The sequence below is a fragment of the Erinaceus europaeus genome, chromosome 19, assembly GCF_950295315.1.
Source record: "Erinaceus europaeus chromosome 19, mEriEur2.1, whole genome shotgun sequence".
NCBI lineage: Eukaryota > Metazoa > Chordata > Mammalia > Eulipotyphla > Erinaceidae > Erinaceus > Erinaceus europaeus.
The window spans coordinates 23,840,596-23,856,051 of NC_080180.1; the positions used below are offsets into that span (position 1 = coordinate 23,840,596).

At 50.2% G+C, this 15,456-nt stretch overlaps 1 protein-coding gene across 19 annotated transcripts in view; it reads left to right on the forward strand.

Annotated features, from left to right (window-relative positions):
* The window catches only part of NFASC (neurofascin), a 191,917-nt gene extending 178,095 nt beyond the window's left edge, over positions 1-13,822 (forward strand). For all 19 annotated transcript variants that reach the window (XM_060178668.1, XM_060178669.1, XM_060178681.1 and 16 more), the window contains 3 exons: positions 2,582-2,713; positions 5,601-5,670; positions 8,085-13,822. In XM_060178668.1, the coding sequence (XP_060034651.1) occupies positions 2,582-2,713; positions 5,601-5,670; positions 8,085-8,316 (434 nt within the window). In that variant the 3' untranslated portion in view covers positions 8,317-13,822. The remainder of the gene's footprint in view (positions 1-2,581; positions 2,714-5,600; positions 5,671-8,084) is intronic.
* Positions 13,823-15,456: the final 1,634 nt, after the last annotated feature.

Sequence of the window (15,456 nt, forward strand, 5' to 3'; positions counted from 1 at the left end):
GCATTCTAAATGTGTCCTAGAAACAAAATAACATATCTTTGAAATCTGAGAGGCTTAAGGAGAGGGAACCTTCTAGAATGGAGCAAGGAGTTGATGTGCAAGAAGTTTTGCAAGGAGAAAAGCACCTCTAGAGCTTGGGGGGGAGTGTCAAAGCTTAAGGCTGGCATGGGGTGAGATAGGGAAAGGATGACACATGCAGAAGTTCCAACACACATGTGTTTCCAAGGAGAGCTGGTAGGAGGAAGATCTGGGCTGGCAGCTGTGGGGTTGGCTGCAGGAACAGTGAGCTCTGAAGGTCAGGACAGGTGATGGCTAGGCAGGGGTGTGAAGGTGGGAAAGGCCCACTGTGTGAATCGGAGCTGGGACTGGCTGGCACCTGCCTTCAGCAGAACAAGCAGCCAGTACCAAGGAGACCCCATCTGCCCATGGGTTTAGGTGTTGGACAGTGTGATGCAAAGGGATTCAGCATGGAGCTTAAGGGAAATGTGGCCTCATCAGGCAAGGAGAGTTGTGGGTGGACGAAACAAAGGGAAGGGAATTGAGATACATCCGCTGATATGACCTGTATGCCTCCCACATTCAAGGCTCCTGGCCCCTGGGACCCTACACTTAACCCACTTTTTGGTGGAGGAATAAGAGCTCAGCCCTCAGCTGGACAGCCCACTGCCACATGTCAGCTCTGACACTAACTAGCTCTATGTCATTGAATCATTTGATGGTGCCTCAGCTTCCTCATCTGTAATATGGGTCATTTTAAAACCTCCCCACATTGTGGGTTTGTGAGAATTAAATTAAATGTTGTGTAGGAATATGCTTAGAGCGGTGTCTTGAGCATAGGATGTACTTAAGCATAAACTAACGGTAGTAATGAAGCAAATGGTTACAAGTGTATGAGGTAATCTGAGCTCTCAGATCATTGTGTATGGGGGGGGGGGGGCATCCTTTAGCTGGGAAGGTCCAGGAATGCCCTTCTGAGGAGGTAACATTTACTGAGGTGGTTATCTACAAGAAGAACAATAGATGCAAAGGACCTAGAGCAGGGACAAGAGTGGTGAGATGTTTATGGCAAGAAGAGGATGTTGAGAGATAGGATTCTCCCAGTAGTGATGGGAAGCATTAGAGTGTGGAAACAAAATGGGTCTGTTCCTCACTGGGGCCTTGGGGATCCTCCCTGACCCTCGTGGGGAGTAGCCTGTCAGGAGGAAGCTTGGAAGTAGTGCTGGCAGTGTCTCTCCACAGCACACAGTGATGACAGTGACTGCCACAGCCAGGCTCTTGCAGGACTCAGCAGCTATTGGAGCTGGGACTGTACAGGTGTCTGGGGCTTAGGGTGTGAGTGTTGGCCCCAGTCTTCACATTTCGTGCAATTGCTCTGGGTGGGACTCAGTGCTGGGAAAACACTGGGTGAGACAACTTCTCTACCCAGACAAGACCCAGGGAAGGGTTGCATCCCAAAACCCACCCCCAGTAGTTCACAGTAAAGCCGCTGGACCACAGGAGACTCGTGTCCCCACACCATTCCTTCTGTTTTCAAGGAGCCCCCAAGTCCAGTTCAGCCAGAATGTTCCATGTGCTCCGCTCCCCTCCTACCTCCCCCACAGTCTAGGATCCTGTGGCATTTCAGGGGGTATCACTTGGTTGTCCAATCCATAGAAGACAAAAGGGCAGTGGTCCGGGAGGTGGCACAGTGGATAAAGCACTGGATTCTCAACCATGAGGTCCTGAGTTCAATCCCTGACAGTACATGTACCAGCATGATGTCTGGTCCTTTTTCTCTCTGCATATCTTTCTCATGAATAAATAAATAAATTCAAAAAATGATCATTTATAAAAGACAAAAAGGCAAGTGGGTCATGCCCACCCCCAAGCCCCTCCTGAGTCCCATCCCCAGCTATTGGCTCATCCTGAGATCATCAGGTGAGTGCTGAGTCTCAGTGCACTGGCTTCACCACTGAGACCTCCCCCCACCACCACCAAATGGAGGGGCAGAGTTGGGGAAGATCAGCTTGTCACAACTGCCGGGGGTTTCTCCACATCTGGAAATGGCACATGGGGGGGGGGAGCTGAAAGCATGGCCCCATCCTTGCTGCTGGCTTGTCTGGGGGTACCCATGCCAGGTTTGGCTTTGTTGTTGGGGACACACAGGAAAGACTGGAGAAAGCATGGCACACCCCAGAACCACTGCGGGCTGCACAGGGCCCCTGCCAGTAGGAGAGAGGATGCTGCTCTGTGTGCTTGCAGACCTAGGCGGTCTCCCATCCCTGTGCTCCATCGCCAGCCCTCCCTCAAACACCACCAGGCTGTACTCAGGCCTGTGGTTTACAAGAATGTCCTCCCCTCCCTAGAGGATGCATCCATCCTTATGCTTCTTATTCTGCTCCTTCTCCTACTCTCTGGCACCTGTTTTCTGACCTTGGCTCTTTATTTTCTGTCCCTGAACCGGTGTTATCTGGGCTGAAGGCTGCTAGGCACTAGCTAGGCTCTCGAGGAAGGTAACCCGGGAGATGGCTGGTACTCTCCTCTGAACTCCCTCCTGCCCTGCTCCTTCTTACGCCTGTGCTCCCCACCCCACCCCCCCCAGCCTACACCAATAACCAGGCGGACATCGCTACCCAGGGCTGGTTCATCGGGCTCATGTGTGCCATCGCCCTCTTGGTGCTGATCCTGCTCATCGTCTGCTTCATCAAGAGGAGTCGTGGTGGCAAGTATCCAGGTGAGAGGCATTTCAGGGGCTTAGGGACAGGGCCAGAGCTGCCTCACGAGTCACAGATCCCAGCTCACATCCAGAGGACCCTGATCTCATGAGCCCCATCCTTGCCCCCTTATCCGTGCAGTCCCCTGGTGTGTCATGCAGCACCACCTGCTGCTGGAAGGCATGGCATTGGGCTTTGGTTTTATTTGCCTGCTGTGGACAGAAAGATGCACCAGGCTGCTCCAACAAGGGCTGGGTGGAACTGGCTCCCATTAAGATGGTCCTCCCTCCCCTTAACCCACCACCCATCTGTTCAGGCAGTTGGCTTTTTTCAGCCTGAATCACACTGGTTTCCTATGTTCCAGGCAGGAGGAAGGAAAAGAGAGAGAGAGGCATTTTCTCTGGAGTGAGGAAGGGGTCTCTGTGGAAGCAGCGTACCCTGCTGCAAAAACTAAGTTGGGGGTTGGGACAGGCTTCTGGGACAGGGACCCTTCAAAGGGGCCAGAAGCTCTACCACACAATCTCTGAGTGGATGTGTGATGTACAGATGTCTTCTTAATAGCTAGGTTGCCTTTTTGTCATTGTGGAAGTTTATTTCAAAGTGTTAAAGCTTTTTGACCTGATACAGTCCCATTTGTTAAGTCTTCAGGTACATCTCTGATATTATTACGTTCCTAAAGTGTTTCACCTCTGTCTTCTATGTATTGTACAGTCTTTGGTCTAATTGCTAGATACTTAATACATTTTAAATTAATGTTTGGTGTGTGGCATTAACTGATGCCTTAGATTTATTTATCTACATGTGGTTGTTCGGTTTTCCCCAGTACCTTTTATTAAAGAGGTTTCCTTTTCCCCATTATATGCATTTGATTCCTTGTCATGTATTAGATGTCCATATATATGTGGACTTATTTCTAAGCTTTTGATTCTGTCCCATTGGTCTGAATATCTGTTTCTTTCCCAATACCAAAATTTTTTCATTATTCTTACATTATAGTATATTTTGAAGGCAGGGCACATTATAGTTATATTTTTCTCTTTGCTTTAGCTATTCATAGTCTTCTGTGGTTCCACAAAAAAAAATTTATAATTGCTTGTTCAATTTCCTTAAAGAATTCCGCTGAGATGTTCACGGGCTGCATTGAATCTATAAATGACTTTAGGTGCAGTGGCCATTTTGACAATATTTGTTCTTCTGGTACATGAATGTGGGACATAGTTACCTTTCTTTGTCTTCCTTTCTTTTGACAGTGTCCTATAGTTTTCACTGTAACAGTCTTTTACCTCCTTTGTTAGATTTACTCCAAAGTATTTATTTTATTTTATTTCTTTATTGGATATTAATGTTTTACAGTCAACAGTAAATACAATAGTTTGTACCTGCATAACATTTCTCAGTTTTCCACACAACAGTACAACCCCCACTCGGTCCTCTGCCATCCTGTTCCAGGACCTGCACTCTCCTCCCCTCCCCACCCCCAGAGTCTTTTACTTTGATGCAATACACCAACTCCAGTACAAAATACTCAAAAGTATTTTATCAGCTGGGCTGTAATTATACGTGGAATCACTTCCTTCATTCCAGGATTCCTTTTTCCTCTAACTCGTCATTTATGTATAAAAATGCCACAGGCTTGTGTATATCAGTTTTTGTCTCCTGTCACTACACTGGATTTATTGTTTGTATTAGTTTTTAGGTGAAGTACTTAGGGTTTTCTATTTATATTATCATGTCACCTGCAAATAGTGAGAGCTTACTTTCTCCCTTTATAATTTGGATTGCTTTACTTTTTTTTCTTGCCTGATTGTTCTGGAAGGGATCTCCATAACCATGTTGAATAACAGTGGTAAGAGTGGCATCATTATCTAGTTCCACATACTAGGGGAAAAGCTTTCAGTTTTTTATCATTGAGTATGGTATTAGCCATGGGTTTTTATATGTTGCCTATATCATGATGATTCCCAACATGTTAGGGTGGTTTTTTTTTTTTTTTTAATTGGGGGAATTAATGGTTCGCAGTCAACAATAAATACAGTTGTTGGTACATGTGCAAAATTTCTCCGGTTTCTGCAAAACACTCTAACCCCCTGCCTATCTCCTCCACCATCATATGCCAAGACCTGATAGCCCCTCCCCCCAGAGTCCTTTACTTTGGTGCAATACACCAAATCCAGTCCAAGTATTCCCTTCTGTTCTTACTTCTCAACTTCTCTCTATGAGTGAGATCATCTCATATTCATCCTTCTCTTTCTGGTTTATGTTACTTACACATTAAGGTTTTTTATCATAAATGGGTATTGAATCTATTGAATGTTTTTTTCAGCATCTACTACGGTCTTTATCTTTTTGTTGATATTGGTTGATTGGCATACTACAATCAATATTATTGGATAGTCGGGGAAAAAAATCTTGCTGCACTTTTGCGTAGAAATCCATAGAAAAATAGGTCATGGGAGTCAGGTGGTAGCACAGTGGGTTAAGCGCAAGTGGTGCAAAGCTCAAGGACCCGCGTAAGGCATCTCCTCTCTGCTAAGAGCTTGGAAGAAGCAAGGCTCCGGGTCTTAGGGATAAAAATGGCATTCTGTGACAGGCATGAGAAATGGACACCAAGAGTTAAAATAGTAAGCAGAATAAGAAAGGTACCAAGAAAAAGACCACTTCCATTTGCTGTCTGGGAAAGTGGTAGGGATCTGGTATAGGATACTTTAGTTGTCAATGGAGCTGTAAGACGCCTAGGTGATGCAGAGGAGCAGAATCAAATTGGAAACTGAGTGAGGGAGACATTAAATGTGCCTTATTAAAAGGGGTCGATTACTGAACCCACCCAGGGTCTATAATCAGGACCCTGCTGTGTAGGGACATGTTCACTCATTTTTTTGTGTGTCTTTGCTTCACTTCTGGACTAAGTGCGAGAAAAGAAGGATGTTCCCCTTGGCCCTGAAGACCCTAAAGAAGAAGATGGCTCCTTTGACTACAGGTGAGCTCTTTTCACCTGCTTGCACACAGCATCCCTGGCAGTGAGGACAGTCCGGTGGGCTGAAGCAGGGTCCCCAGTACAGCACATGGCACACACAACATTTCATTCAGTCATCTGCACAGCAGGTACATTGAGATGTGTTGAGACCCTTGTCTGTCTCTTTTACTCCGAAAACAAGCTGGGGGCCCCCTTGCTATAGTAAGCTTCTCTCTGCCTCAACCCTGTTCTACCCCTGAAGACAGTGACTGGGCATAGTGTATTGTCTTATTTAATGCCTCTAGTGGATGAGGGGTGAGGGTGACAGCTGTGAAGGAGTGAGGTGTCCTGTGCCTTGTGACCATGAACTTGAATATGACCATGAACTTGCATGGCTCTAGCCTGGACTAAACTTGGGAAGGCATCAGCTGAGAGCCTATGAGGACTAAGGCTCAGTCTAGAAGTAACCTACCTGGGAGTCCTTCAGGGCTGGAAAGGCCTGGGCTACCATCCAGCTGCCACCACTGTCTTAGACCCAGGAAGCTCCTCAGGCCTTTGTGTCTGCTTGGTGTTGGCATTGTAATCTGTGCTTTTTGATGACAGGTATAAATTGAGTGCAGAAATGATCAGGGTGGGACATGGAGGCCTTATTCCCAGACCAAGGTGGGTAGACAGAGTTCCCCACCTTCTACTCTCTGGGCTACCCTGGTCTTCCTCTCACCTTTTCTTAGCCCAGCCTGGGCCTCTGCCACTCTGCCCATCAGCAGCCTGGCACACAGCATACAATCAATGGGTGACAGAGCCACTGCTCACCCAGAAGCCAATCTGACGACTGTGTGACCATGTCTACCTGTTTGGTTCTCTGAGCAGCCAGAGGGACCAGCCTTATAGTCCACCTTCCCCATTCCCACTGTTCCTAGCACCCTGGTGGAGCAGAGCATATCCAAGGCCATTCCTGCCCCTGATGTCTGAGGGCCCTGGCTTCCTCTCAGCCTACACAGGGCAAGCTACTTTCTGAGGGGTTTCCTCACCCCGCCTCCCCCAAACACCAAAGCTGTTGGGCAGAAATACCTGCCCTCTCCCTCCCAGCTTATTTCACAGATACTGAGGTTGACTGCACACACAAACCTGAACATACTGCACACTACACATACACACACATATACACAACACATACATGCCACACATACATACACACCACACATCACATACACCCACACCCACACCCACACACCAGACACTCACCCCTCTGCTTTGGCTCCAATGGGAGCTTATAGTATCTGTTCTCGAACCCTACCTTGGATGAGTACAAGTCAGGAAAGGTCTAGAATTAATTCCTCAGAGAGTAAAACCCTGAAGGCAAAAAGGATGACAGCCAAGTTGCTGACACTTCCCTTACCCTGTGCTGAGCCACTAATGGTAGGGCTCTCTCCTTATGTCCACCTGCTTCTCAGAAATATTTGAAGTTAGGCTAACGTGGTGTACCCAGGGTCCCCATGTCATTCTGGCTCCTTCCCAGACTCCCTGAGGAGAGATCTATCCTCTCCAAACCTCCATCCTACCTCCCCTCAGAGGCCTGACATGTTGTCCACCCACTCCCTACCTCCAAACCTGCTGGCCCACCCCTGTGCAGTGGTTTAGCGTATGTGTCTGTGGCTCCCAGGAGGCATGCGGGCATGTTCTCAGCAGCCCTTTAGGTGGGATGAGAGCCCTGAGGTAGGGAGGGGGTGCGTGTGGAAAGGTCTGGTAGATAGGGTTAGGAGCCTGCTGGCTAGACTCCACCTAGCCTCCTAGCACAGGAGAGGCTGAAGAGCAGGCCCTGGGGACTCAGAGCCCTGGAGCCTTGCTGGTCGCACATTTTCATCTACACTCTTCCCCACACCGTCTCTCTCTCACATCCCTGCACCTGCTAGGCCCAAAGCTGTGGCATCTTTGTGCTGGTGAGGCAGAGAATGAAGAACAACAGCAGACACAGAAGGGGGTGCAAGGGTCTTCAGGGTCTAGTCCTCACCAAAGTCAGAGATCTCAAGCGTCAGAGCTACTTCTAGCCCCCTGATGCAGAGACAGTGGCCCAGGAGGAGGCTGCCCCAAGGCCATGGTCCCCAACAGGAACAGACTCAGGACTAGGAGCCCAAATCGTTGACTCCACTGTTGCCCTTCCCATCCTGTCAGACCTCATTATTCAGCCTCCAGCCTTCCCCCATCACTTCCCAGAGGTGCCTCACCTCCTGCGAGGACCCCAGAGCATGGGCTTCAGTCTCAGCTCTGTCACCTCAGAGAAGAGGCTTGTTCTCTCTGGGCCTCAGTTTCCCTCCATAGGAAAAGGTGACCCTTAGTCTTCTCTAAGGTTCCATAAGACGGGGTGACCCTCTCCATCCCCACCCCAGCCGGGTGCATTTGGCTGGCTGGGTCTTAATTGTTCCTCTCTCTGGCCCCAGTGATGAAGACAATAAGCCCCTGCAAGGCAGCCAGACGTCCTTGGATGGTACCATTAAACAGCAGGAGAGTGATGACAGCCTGGTGGACTACGGCGAGGGTGGCGAGGGCCAGTTCAATGAGGACGGCTCTTTCATCGGCCAGTACACAGTCAAAAAGGACAAGGAGGAGACGGAGGGCAACGAGAGCTCAGAGGCCACCTCACCCGTCAATGCCATCTACTCCTTGGCCTGACGGAGCCCCCAGGAGCGGTCACTAGTTTGCGAGTGGGAGCTGGGGGGGAGGGGGAGACCTACCACAGAGCCTCCACCATGGACAGGTGACACCACAGGGTCTAACCACCGAGCCAACCACAGTCCCCTTCCAGTGACCCCTCCCAAGTCCTGGGGTACACCCTGTGTGGGAGAACCAGAGCCATGGCTTTGCTAGCTGCAGGGAGCCTGGGTGCTGTGCTGAGCCCCACAGCCACCCTGAGCCTCCCACCCACACTGCCCGCATTGGACCTCCCATCCACTTTATTTCTGCTTTGTGCATTTCCCCTTCCAGACCCAACAACATCCCCATTTTCTTTTCATTTTGAAGATGTGCCCCTGAGGTTTGGGGAGAGAGAAGAAAGAAAAGAAAGAAGGAAGGGAGGGAGAATAGGTGTATCCTTCCCCCCTTCCCCCCAGGAAACTGCAAAGCTAGGCAAAAAACAGGAAAAGAAAAAAAGAGAATCAGGACAGAAAAGCTGTAGTATTCAGAACCACCACTGGGCCAATGCATTCCCAAAGGATGCCTTTTCCGCCATATGCCTCCCCAGCCCCACCCGCCTCAGCCTTGTCAGTTGCTGAGCTGGGCTTGGCTTCCTTTTAGAAAATGACAGTATTTGAGGCTCGGTCGACCTCCTTGCCTCACTCTTGTTCAGTGGGAGGTAGGCTAATTTCTCAGCCCTTACTCCTCCCTGCCCCTTACTCCAGAGGGTCCAAGACTCCTCAGAAGGAGTTAGGGGAACAGAATTGGGCCCTGATGGGAAGGACTTCAAAGCTTCCCTCCCTTCAGTGACCGTGTACCTCAAGCAGCAGCAAATCAGGCATCTGGTCCCTAGGGGGCTGTACTCACCTCCAGAGAAGACAAAAGCTGGGTCTGTATTTCCTTTTGGTGAGCCCCAGGATATAGGAGAGGGCCACACCCTCTGTGTCCAGAATGGAGGAGCCCCTACCAGATCCAGGAGTCTATGCTGCTACCCACAAGGAGACTGGAACCCTGTGATGCAAAAGCTGGGGGCGTTGAAGCACCCTCCCATCTTGAGCCTGTAGCAGTTGCAAATGACGTTGAAACTGAACTGGTGTCTGATGTGGTGTGTGGATAGGGTTCTCACCTTCCATGGAGCTGGTATGTCTCCCCCCTTGCATTCTTATGTATCAGGACCCCTGGAAGCCCAGTCCAGGAGGACGCATTGCTGTTCGTATGCCTTATGCAGCTTTCATCTGTCCCCACTGGCCCAGGTCTACAGCCCCTCCCTGCAAGCCTTGAAGCCTCCAGCAGCATCTGTCTCAAGAAGGAGCAGTTTATGCAAGCGGAACCAGAGGCAGCCACTTAACCCCCATGCTCTGACCTGTTGCCCCGTGGAGACCCCCGCAAGCCTGTAGCTCTGAGAGACCGAGGGTGCTACCTTCACCCTCCCCACCTACTCCATTTTTTAAACCAAAGGTACCTAGCTTCAGAGAGAGAGAGAGAGAGAGAGAGAGCCTTAGCTGATGCTGCAGCTAGAGTTGGTTTGGGAAGGCTAAAGCCGTCCCCGGGAGTGGACCAGTGAGTCCAGGCTCTGAACTGAGCCCCCAGCTGCTTGCAGGGCTGTGAGACTTTATTAAAGCATCGTATGCCACATATTTAAGCCACCAAGGTATTAGCAATGATTGCATCACCTACTAATCAGTCCACTGAAGGGCAAGTCCATAGCTGCACATGCTCTGTCTGCAGGTAGGAAACCATAGTCCAGAGCTGAGCCACTTACTATTGTTTGAGCTAGAGGCTGGTCAGTGGCAATCCTTTGGCCTAAGCTTTCAAGCAGAGGGCCAGCTCCCTCATGGTGAACGGGGACAGGGTAAACACCAGGGGAAGTGCCCCCATGCCTGCTTGAGGCCAGCTGGATACCTGGGGCCCACATCCCTGAATGGACTATTGGGCCAGGGTGCCTGCCAGCTGGCTTTAGAAGAACTGGCCTTTCCAGAAAGCACTGTGAGTCAGAGCAGAGGAATTGAGTCTCAGGCCCCTGCTCCACACCGTTCCATGCGTGCTAGTGAAGTCCTTGCACCAGAAGCAGACCTTTAAGGCAGGAAGGACTTTGAGAGACTGTGGGTCCATCCCCCTATTTCTAGAAGGCCTGTCACACAGCTGCTAACTGGGAATGGACGGCCGCCATTATTAGGGCCATGGGAAAGAGGGTCTCAGCCTTTGTCCTCATTCCAGTGTCCTGCCAGCTCTGGGCCATCCTCCGAGGTGGTCTGGCTGGGCATGTTAGGAGCTGTCCACACCCCATGCCATCACAGCCCTCCCAGCAGGCTTGGGCAAGCCTGGGCCTGAAGAACCAAGCACTCTCCAAGAAAGAGCAGGTACTTAGGTGTGAAGGGCAGAGGACGGCTCATGTTCCACGGAGCCCAAGCCAGCATGCTCCCACTCGACAGGAAAGCAGTATTGCACAGTGCTTCTTGCCCGCTGTGCTCTCAGTCACCCAAACACAGTGACAGCAGGAGACAGACGCTACCTTTGGTGCTTTTCTGCCTGGCTAACTTGGGGAGGAAGTGAAGATCGTCTCATGGTGACTGGACGTTCTTAAAGGCCCATAGGCCTGACATGCTTGGCCCTGAGAGCCGTGGCTCCCTCTGCTATGACTTGCCTGCGTGTCACTAGGCAAATTTTCTGCATCCTGGATGCCAGGGTGAATGAACCCATGATGACCTGCCCCAGCGCTGAGTCCTCAGCCACATGGCTGTTGGGTGAGAGCACTTGGAGAGGACTTGGTCCTGAGGCTGGCACGACTGGGTGACCCAGGCTTGCCCGGGTGAAAGGCAGAGTGAATGAAACCAGTCCTGCTTCCTGAGCCTTCTTGCTCTGCCCCTTGGTGCCAGCTGCCCCACTTGTCTGTATTTTGGTGCCTCTGTCTCCCCTGTTCAGTTCCTCCTTGGAATTCCTCTCCCCGCAAAGTAGCCTGGGCCCACCTGAAGGAACAGGGAGACTAGTGTCTGGGGGTGAGGGCCCAGAAGTGCCCCCACTCTGCCTGGGTAATGGTGAATGGAAGCATCTTTCTCCACCTCATGGTTCATTTAAGCTAAAGGGAAAACCACAGAAGCTCCTTCCCTCGTCCGTGTTCTTTGTCCTATGAAGTTGGAGGCATTTCATCCATCCCTTTCCTGGCAAAGCTCACGGGCTGGACCAGGTGCCCAAGAGCCAGCCAGTGCCAACATAGCCTTCCCTGTGGGGCCTCTGCCACCTGGGCCCAGACCGCATTGCCCCAGATCCCCTAAACACAGATAGCCTTGGAAAAGAAAGGCATGAAAAGAAGACCTGAGGAGATGGGTGGGCTCTCAGTTAAGGAGTGTCCCCCCGCCCCCCGTCCAACACCTGCCCACACACACATGGGCACACACACAGCAGACCCAGATCCTGGCTCAGAGCAGCCCTCTTGCGGGGACAGATCAAAACATTGTCTGGAGAGACAAGTCCACTTCCAGGCCCACTCCAAGACTGTGGGGTGCATTGTGCACTGGCGACCACACTGGAGAGATTCCTGTAGGCAGAACAGAGACCCTGGTCACAGCAGGACAGAGCTGTGTCCCAGGGTGTCGTGGGTACTCACCCAGGGAGAGGCGTTTCATGTGTCTGGTCTCCATCTTGTTTCACTAACAGTGTGCAAACCAAGACTCCTTGGCTTTCCTTGGGTGGGTAGAGGGTGGTGCCAGGTTGGGAGGTTTGGGGGCTTGGGAGGGGTATGCCAGCACAGAGCCTGCTTCCTGTTTATGTCAGCATGGTCACACTGCCAGGCCCACAGGTATGACTCAGTCTGTCTAGCCAGTTAGGCCCTTTAGAAAGAAATCACACAGTGGATCTTGACTGAGTGGCTTAGGAGGGGTGATTTAAAAAAACAAAAATCCAAAGAGTAAGAACCTGCAACATAAATAGAAGACTCAGTGCCTTGGGAGACCAGCAGAGTCCTTGATTTTATACAGGGGCCACCCCCTGGGAGTTCAGTTTTGTGACTGTCCCCAGCCTGCCTGTACAGGCTTCCTGAGACAGGTTCAGAGAGGAGTCAGCAGGACAGGATGACAGCCAGCCAGAGGGGCCACAAGATCCCATGGAGCATCGTCTCAGACACATGCTCTCTACCAGGACTTTAGTATTAAGCAGGTGTTTCATAATAACCAGGGTAGAAAGGAGTAGGTGCAGAAGCATCTAGCTGCAGACAGGATCCTATTTCAGTATGTGAAGGACACGAAAGGTTGATGTGATTAGAATGACTCATCATATCCCACAAGGCCAGGGACTCAATAGGGCTTTTCCCAAGACATCAAAGTCACAATGAGGGCAGGACTTGAACTTGGGTCTTCTGAAACCTTGTCCAATGTCATTGCACCTCACCACCACTGCCTGCTTTGAAGCAGAGGTGTTACTTAAGACTTGTTCTGTGGGTTCACCCTCACAGACCCCATTACAATTCCTCCCACCATCCCCCATAAGCCTTCTAAAACTAAAGACAGGATTTTCTGAGTCCAGGAGCAGTCTGCCTGGCACAGCCTACAGTGAGCCTGGCAATGCCCTTTGCTAAGGGCAGATGGGCTGGGAAGAGAGGAACACACTGACTGGTGCAGTTATTGTGACACCCAGACTGCACCTCAAGAGCATGCACCCCAAATTGAGGGGATGGGATGGCTGTCTGTCTGCCCACTCCTCCCTTGGCCATGGGGTTCTTAGGAGCAGTAGGGCCCGGGCAAGCTCTGCCAGCCCAGGACTGGCTAGGCTGAGATTCAGCTGACACAAAGATTTCAGTGAAGCAATAAACAAAAAGATTTGGGCAAAGAAAGCCAGACTTTTTGTGCCCTCCTGTTTCTTTTTCCAAAACAATGCCCCTCAGATGTCCCTGCCCTGTTCTTTTCTCTGATTCTCCAGTGCTCCATCCTGTCAGTGTTGTCCCTCTGCCCAGCCCCCAGCTCTTTGCCAACCTCTTCACACCTCTTGAGCTGAGCGTCAGTTGCCTGTGATGTGACCACCTTGTGTCCTGGGCCCCTCTCCTAAGCCCCCCTCCCCACCACACACACACACAGACACACACACACACACTGCCCCATTCCACCACCTTCCTTCTAGCAGGGAGATGTTCTCCCTATGACTCCATCCCTCCCACACACCCATAGATGGGTCTGCCCCCTTTTGTCCCCATTGGCTAAATATTTAACTCTCCACACAGACCTTGTTTTAACCCCTCTCACATCACGTGTGTACCTTCTTCGTTTTTCAAATTATTTTGCATTAACCAACATTGTCAGGACAGATGTGCCTGAGGGTCTGTCACATACAACCTTCAGCAGGGAAGGGAGACTTCTGGGCCTGGTAGGACCATCTAATATGTGGACTTATAAACTGACTGCATGAGCAATGAAAAAGGCCAAATTATTCAGAGTTTTTTCTTTTTGAATCACTGTAAAAATAAACTGATTTCTTTTGTATAGAGAACACTAAACGTATAATAAACGTTCAAAATGGATTCTGGCCAAGTGATCTGTTCATTTCTCCTAATGGGTGGGAAAAGGGTATCAGGGGGTTAATGACAGAAGGTGCCAAAGAAATTTTCATAAGCGCTAGACAAAGCCACTTATGGAATTTTGCTATGGCACTCCCAAAGAAATTCATGCTACCCTGGGATGTTCCTTGGCACAGTCTCTGCTTTATATATGGAGTGACTGGCAGAAGGGGTGTGTATAGCTGTGAAGACACCTCTGATTCAATACAAATTTTGTGTTCACACACCATATAAGAAGTGCCATGTTGGGAATACTGGGCAGGCAGGGCGATAGCATAATGGTTATGCAAAAAGACTTGAGTGCCTGAGGCTGGGTTCAATACTTAGTATCACCATAAACCACAGCTGAGCAATTCTCTGGGGAAAAGGTTTGCATAATGGGAACACTAGGCAGAGTACAGACATGTTCCTTGCCCCCTCTCTTAGCCCCTCCTCTTTCTGCACCTCTGTTCTCAGTGGGGAGATGATCAGCATATACCCTGCATGGGGCCTGGCATGGAGTAGACATTCAATACTGTAGGAAAAGTGAATATAATTGCCCACAACAAACCAAAAGCCTCTCTCAATAAACTTAGAGGAATCTGTCAATAAGCACATAAAGGAGAGAATGAGACAGAGGCTGTAGTGGTATGGGAGCAAAGCTCAGCTTCCTCCACATCTGATTTCTTGAGCCTCTAGTTGTGCTGGTCCCCACTGAGGAGTGGGTGGGTATATTGTACTCCCTCCCCTCTCAACAGGGCTGTTGTAGGGGCTCAAGAGTGGTACATACTAGGAGGCGTTGCCACTAGTATAACAAGAGAAGCAATAGGGTCAGCAAAATAGCCTAGTTGGATAATGTTTTGATTTACCAGATGTGCGACCCAGGTTCAAGCCTGGCCCCCACTACATTCAAGGGAGCTTTGGTGCTGTGGTCTCACTCTCTCCTTTCCCCTCTCTGTCTCTATCTAGAGAATAAAAGGAAAAAAGAAAGGAAAGAAAGAAAGAAGGGGAGGGAGGGAGAGAAAGAAAGTAAGAAAGGGAGGAAGAAAGTGAGAGGGGAAGAAAGAGAACTGAATGTTCACAGACAATAATAGGAAACAAGGACAAAAAGATACACCTGTCTTAGTCATAGAACCACCCAGATACTATTCAGTCCACCCATATTTGCTCTCACTCTATAGTCTACAGGAATCCAAGGATGCTCAGCGGATAAACAGCATTCCTTGCCACGTGCAGGGGCCTGGTCACATTCCCAGCACCACAAGAGAGTGCCAAGGGCGGGCGGTAGGTAGCGCAGCGGGTTAAGCGCAGGTGGCGCAAAGAGCAAGGACTGGCATAAGGATCCCGGTTCGAGCCCCGGCTCCCGACCTGCAGGGGGCGGTTGCTTCACAGTCGGTGAAGCAGGTTTGCAGGTGTCTGTCTTTCTCTCCCCACCCCCCCCCGTCTTCCCCTCCTCTCTCCATCTCTCTCTGTCCTATCCAACAATGACAACATCAATAACTACAACAATAAAAAAAAAGGGCAACAAAAGAGAATAAATAAAGAGAGTGCCAAGGGCAAGGGCAGTACCAAATGAGCCCGTGTATGCTACAGCTATGCTTTGGAATCTTTCTCCTTTT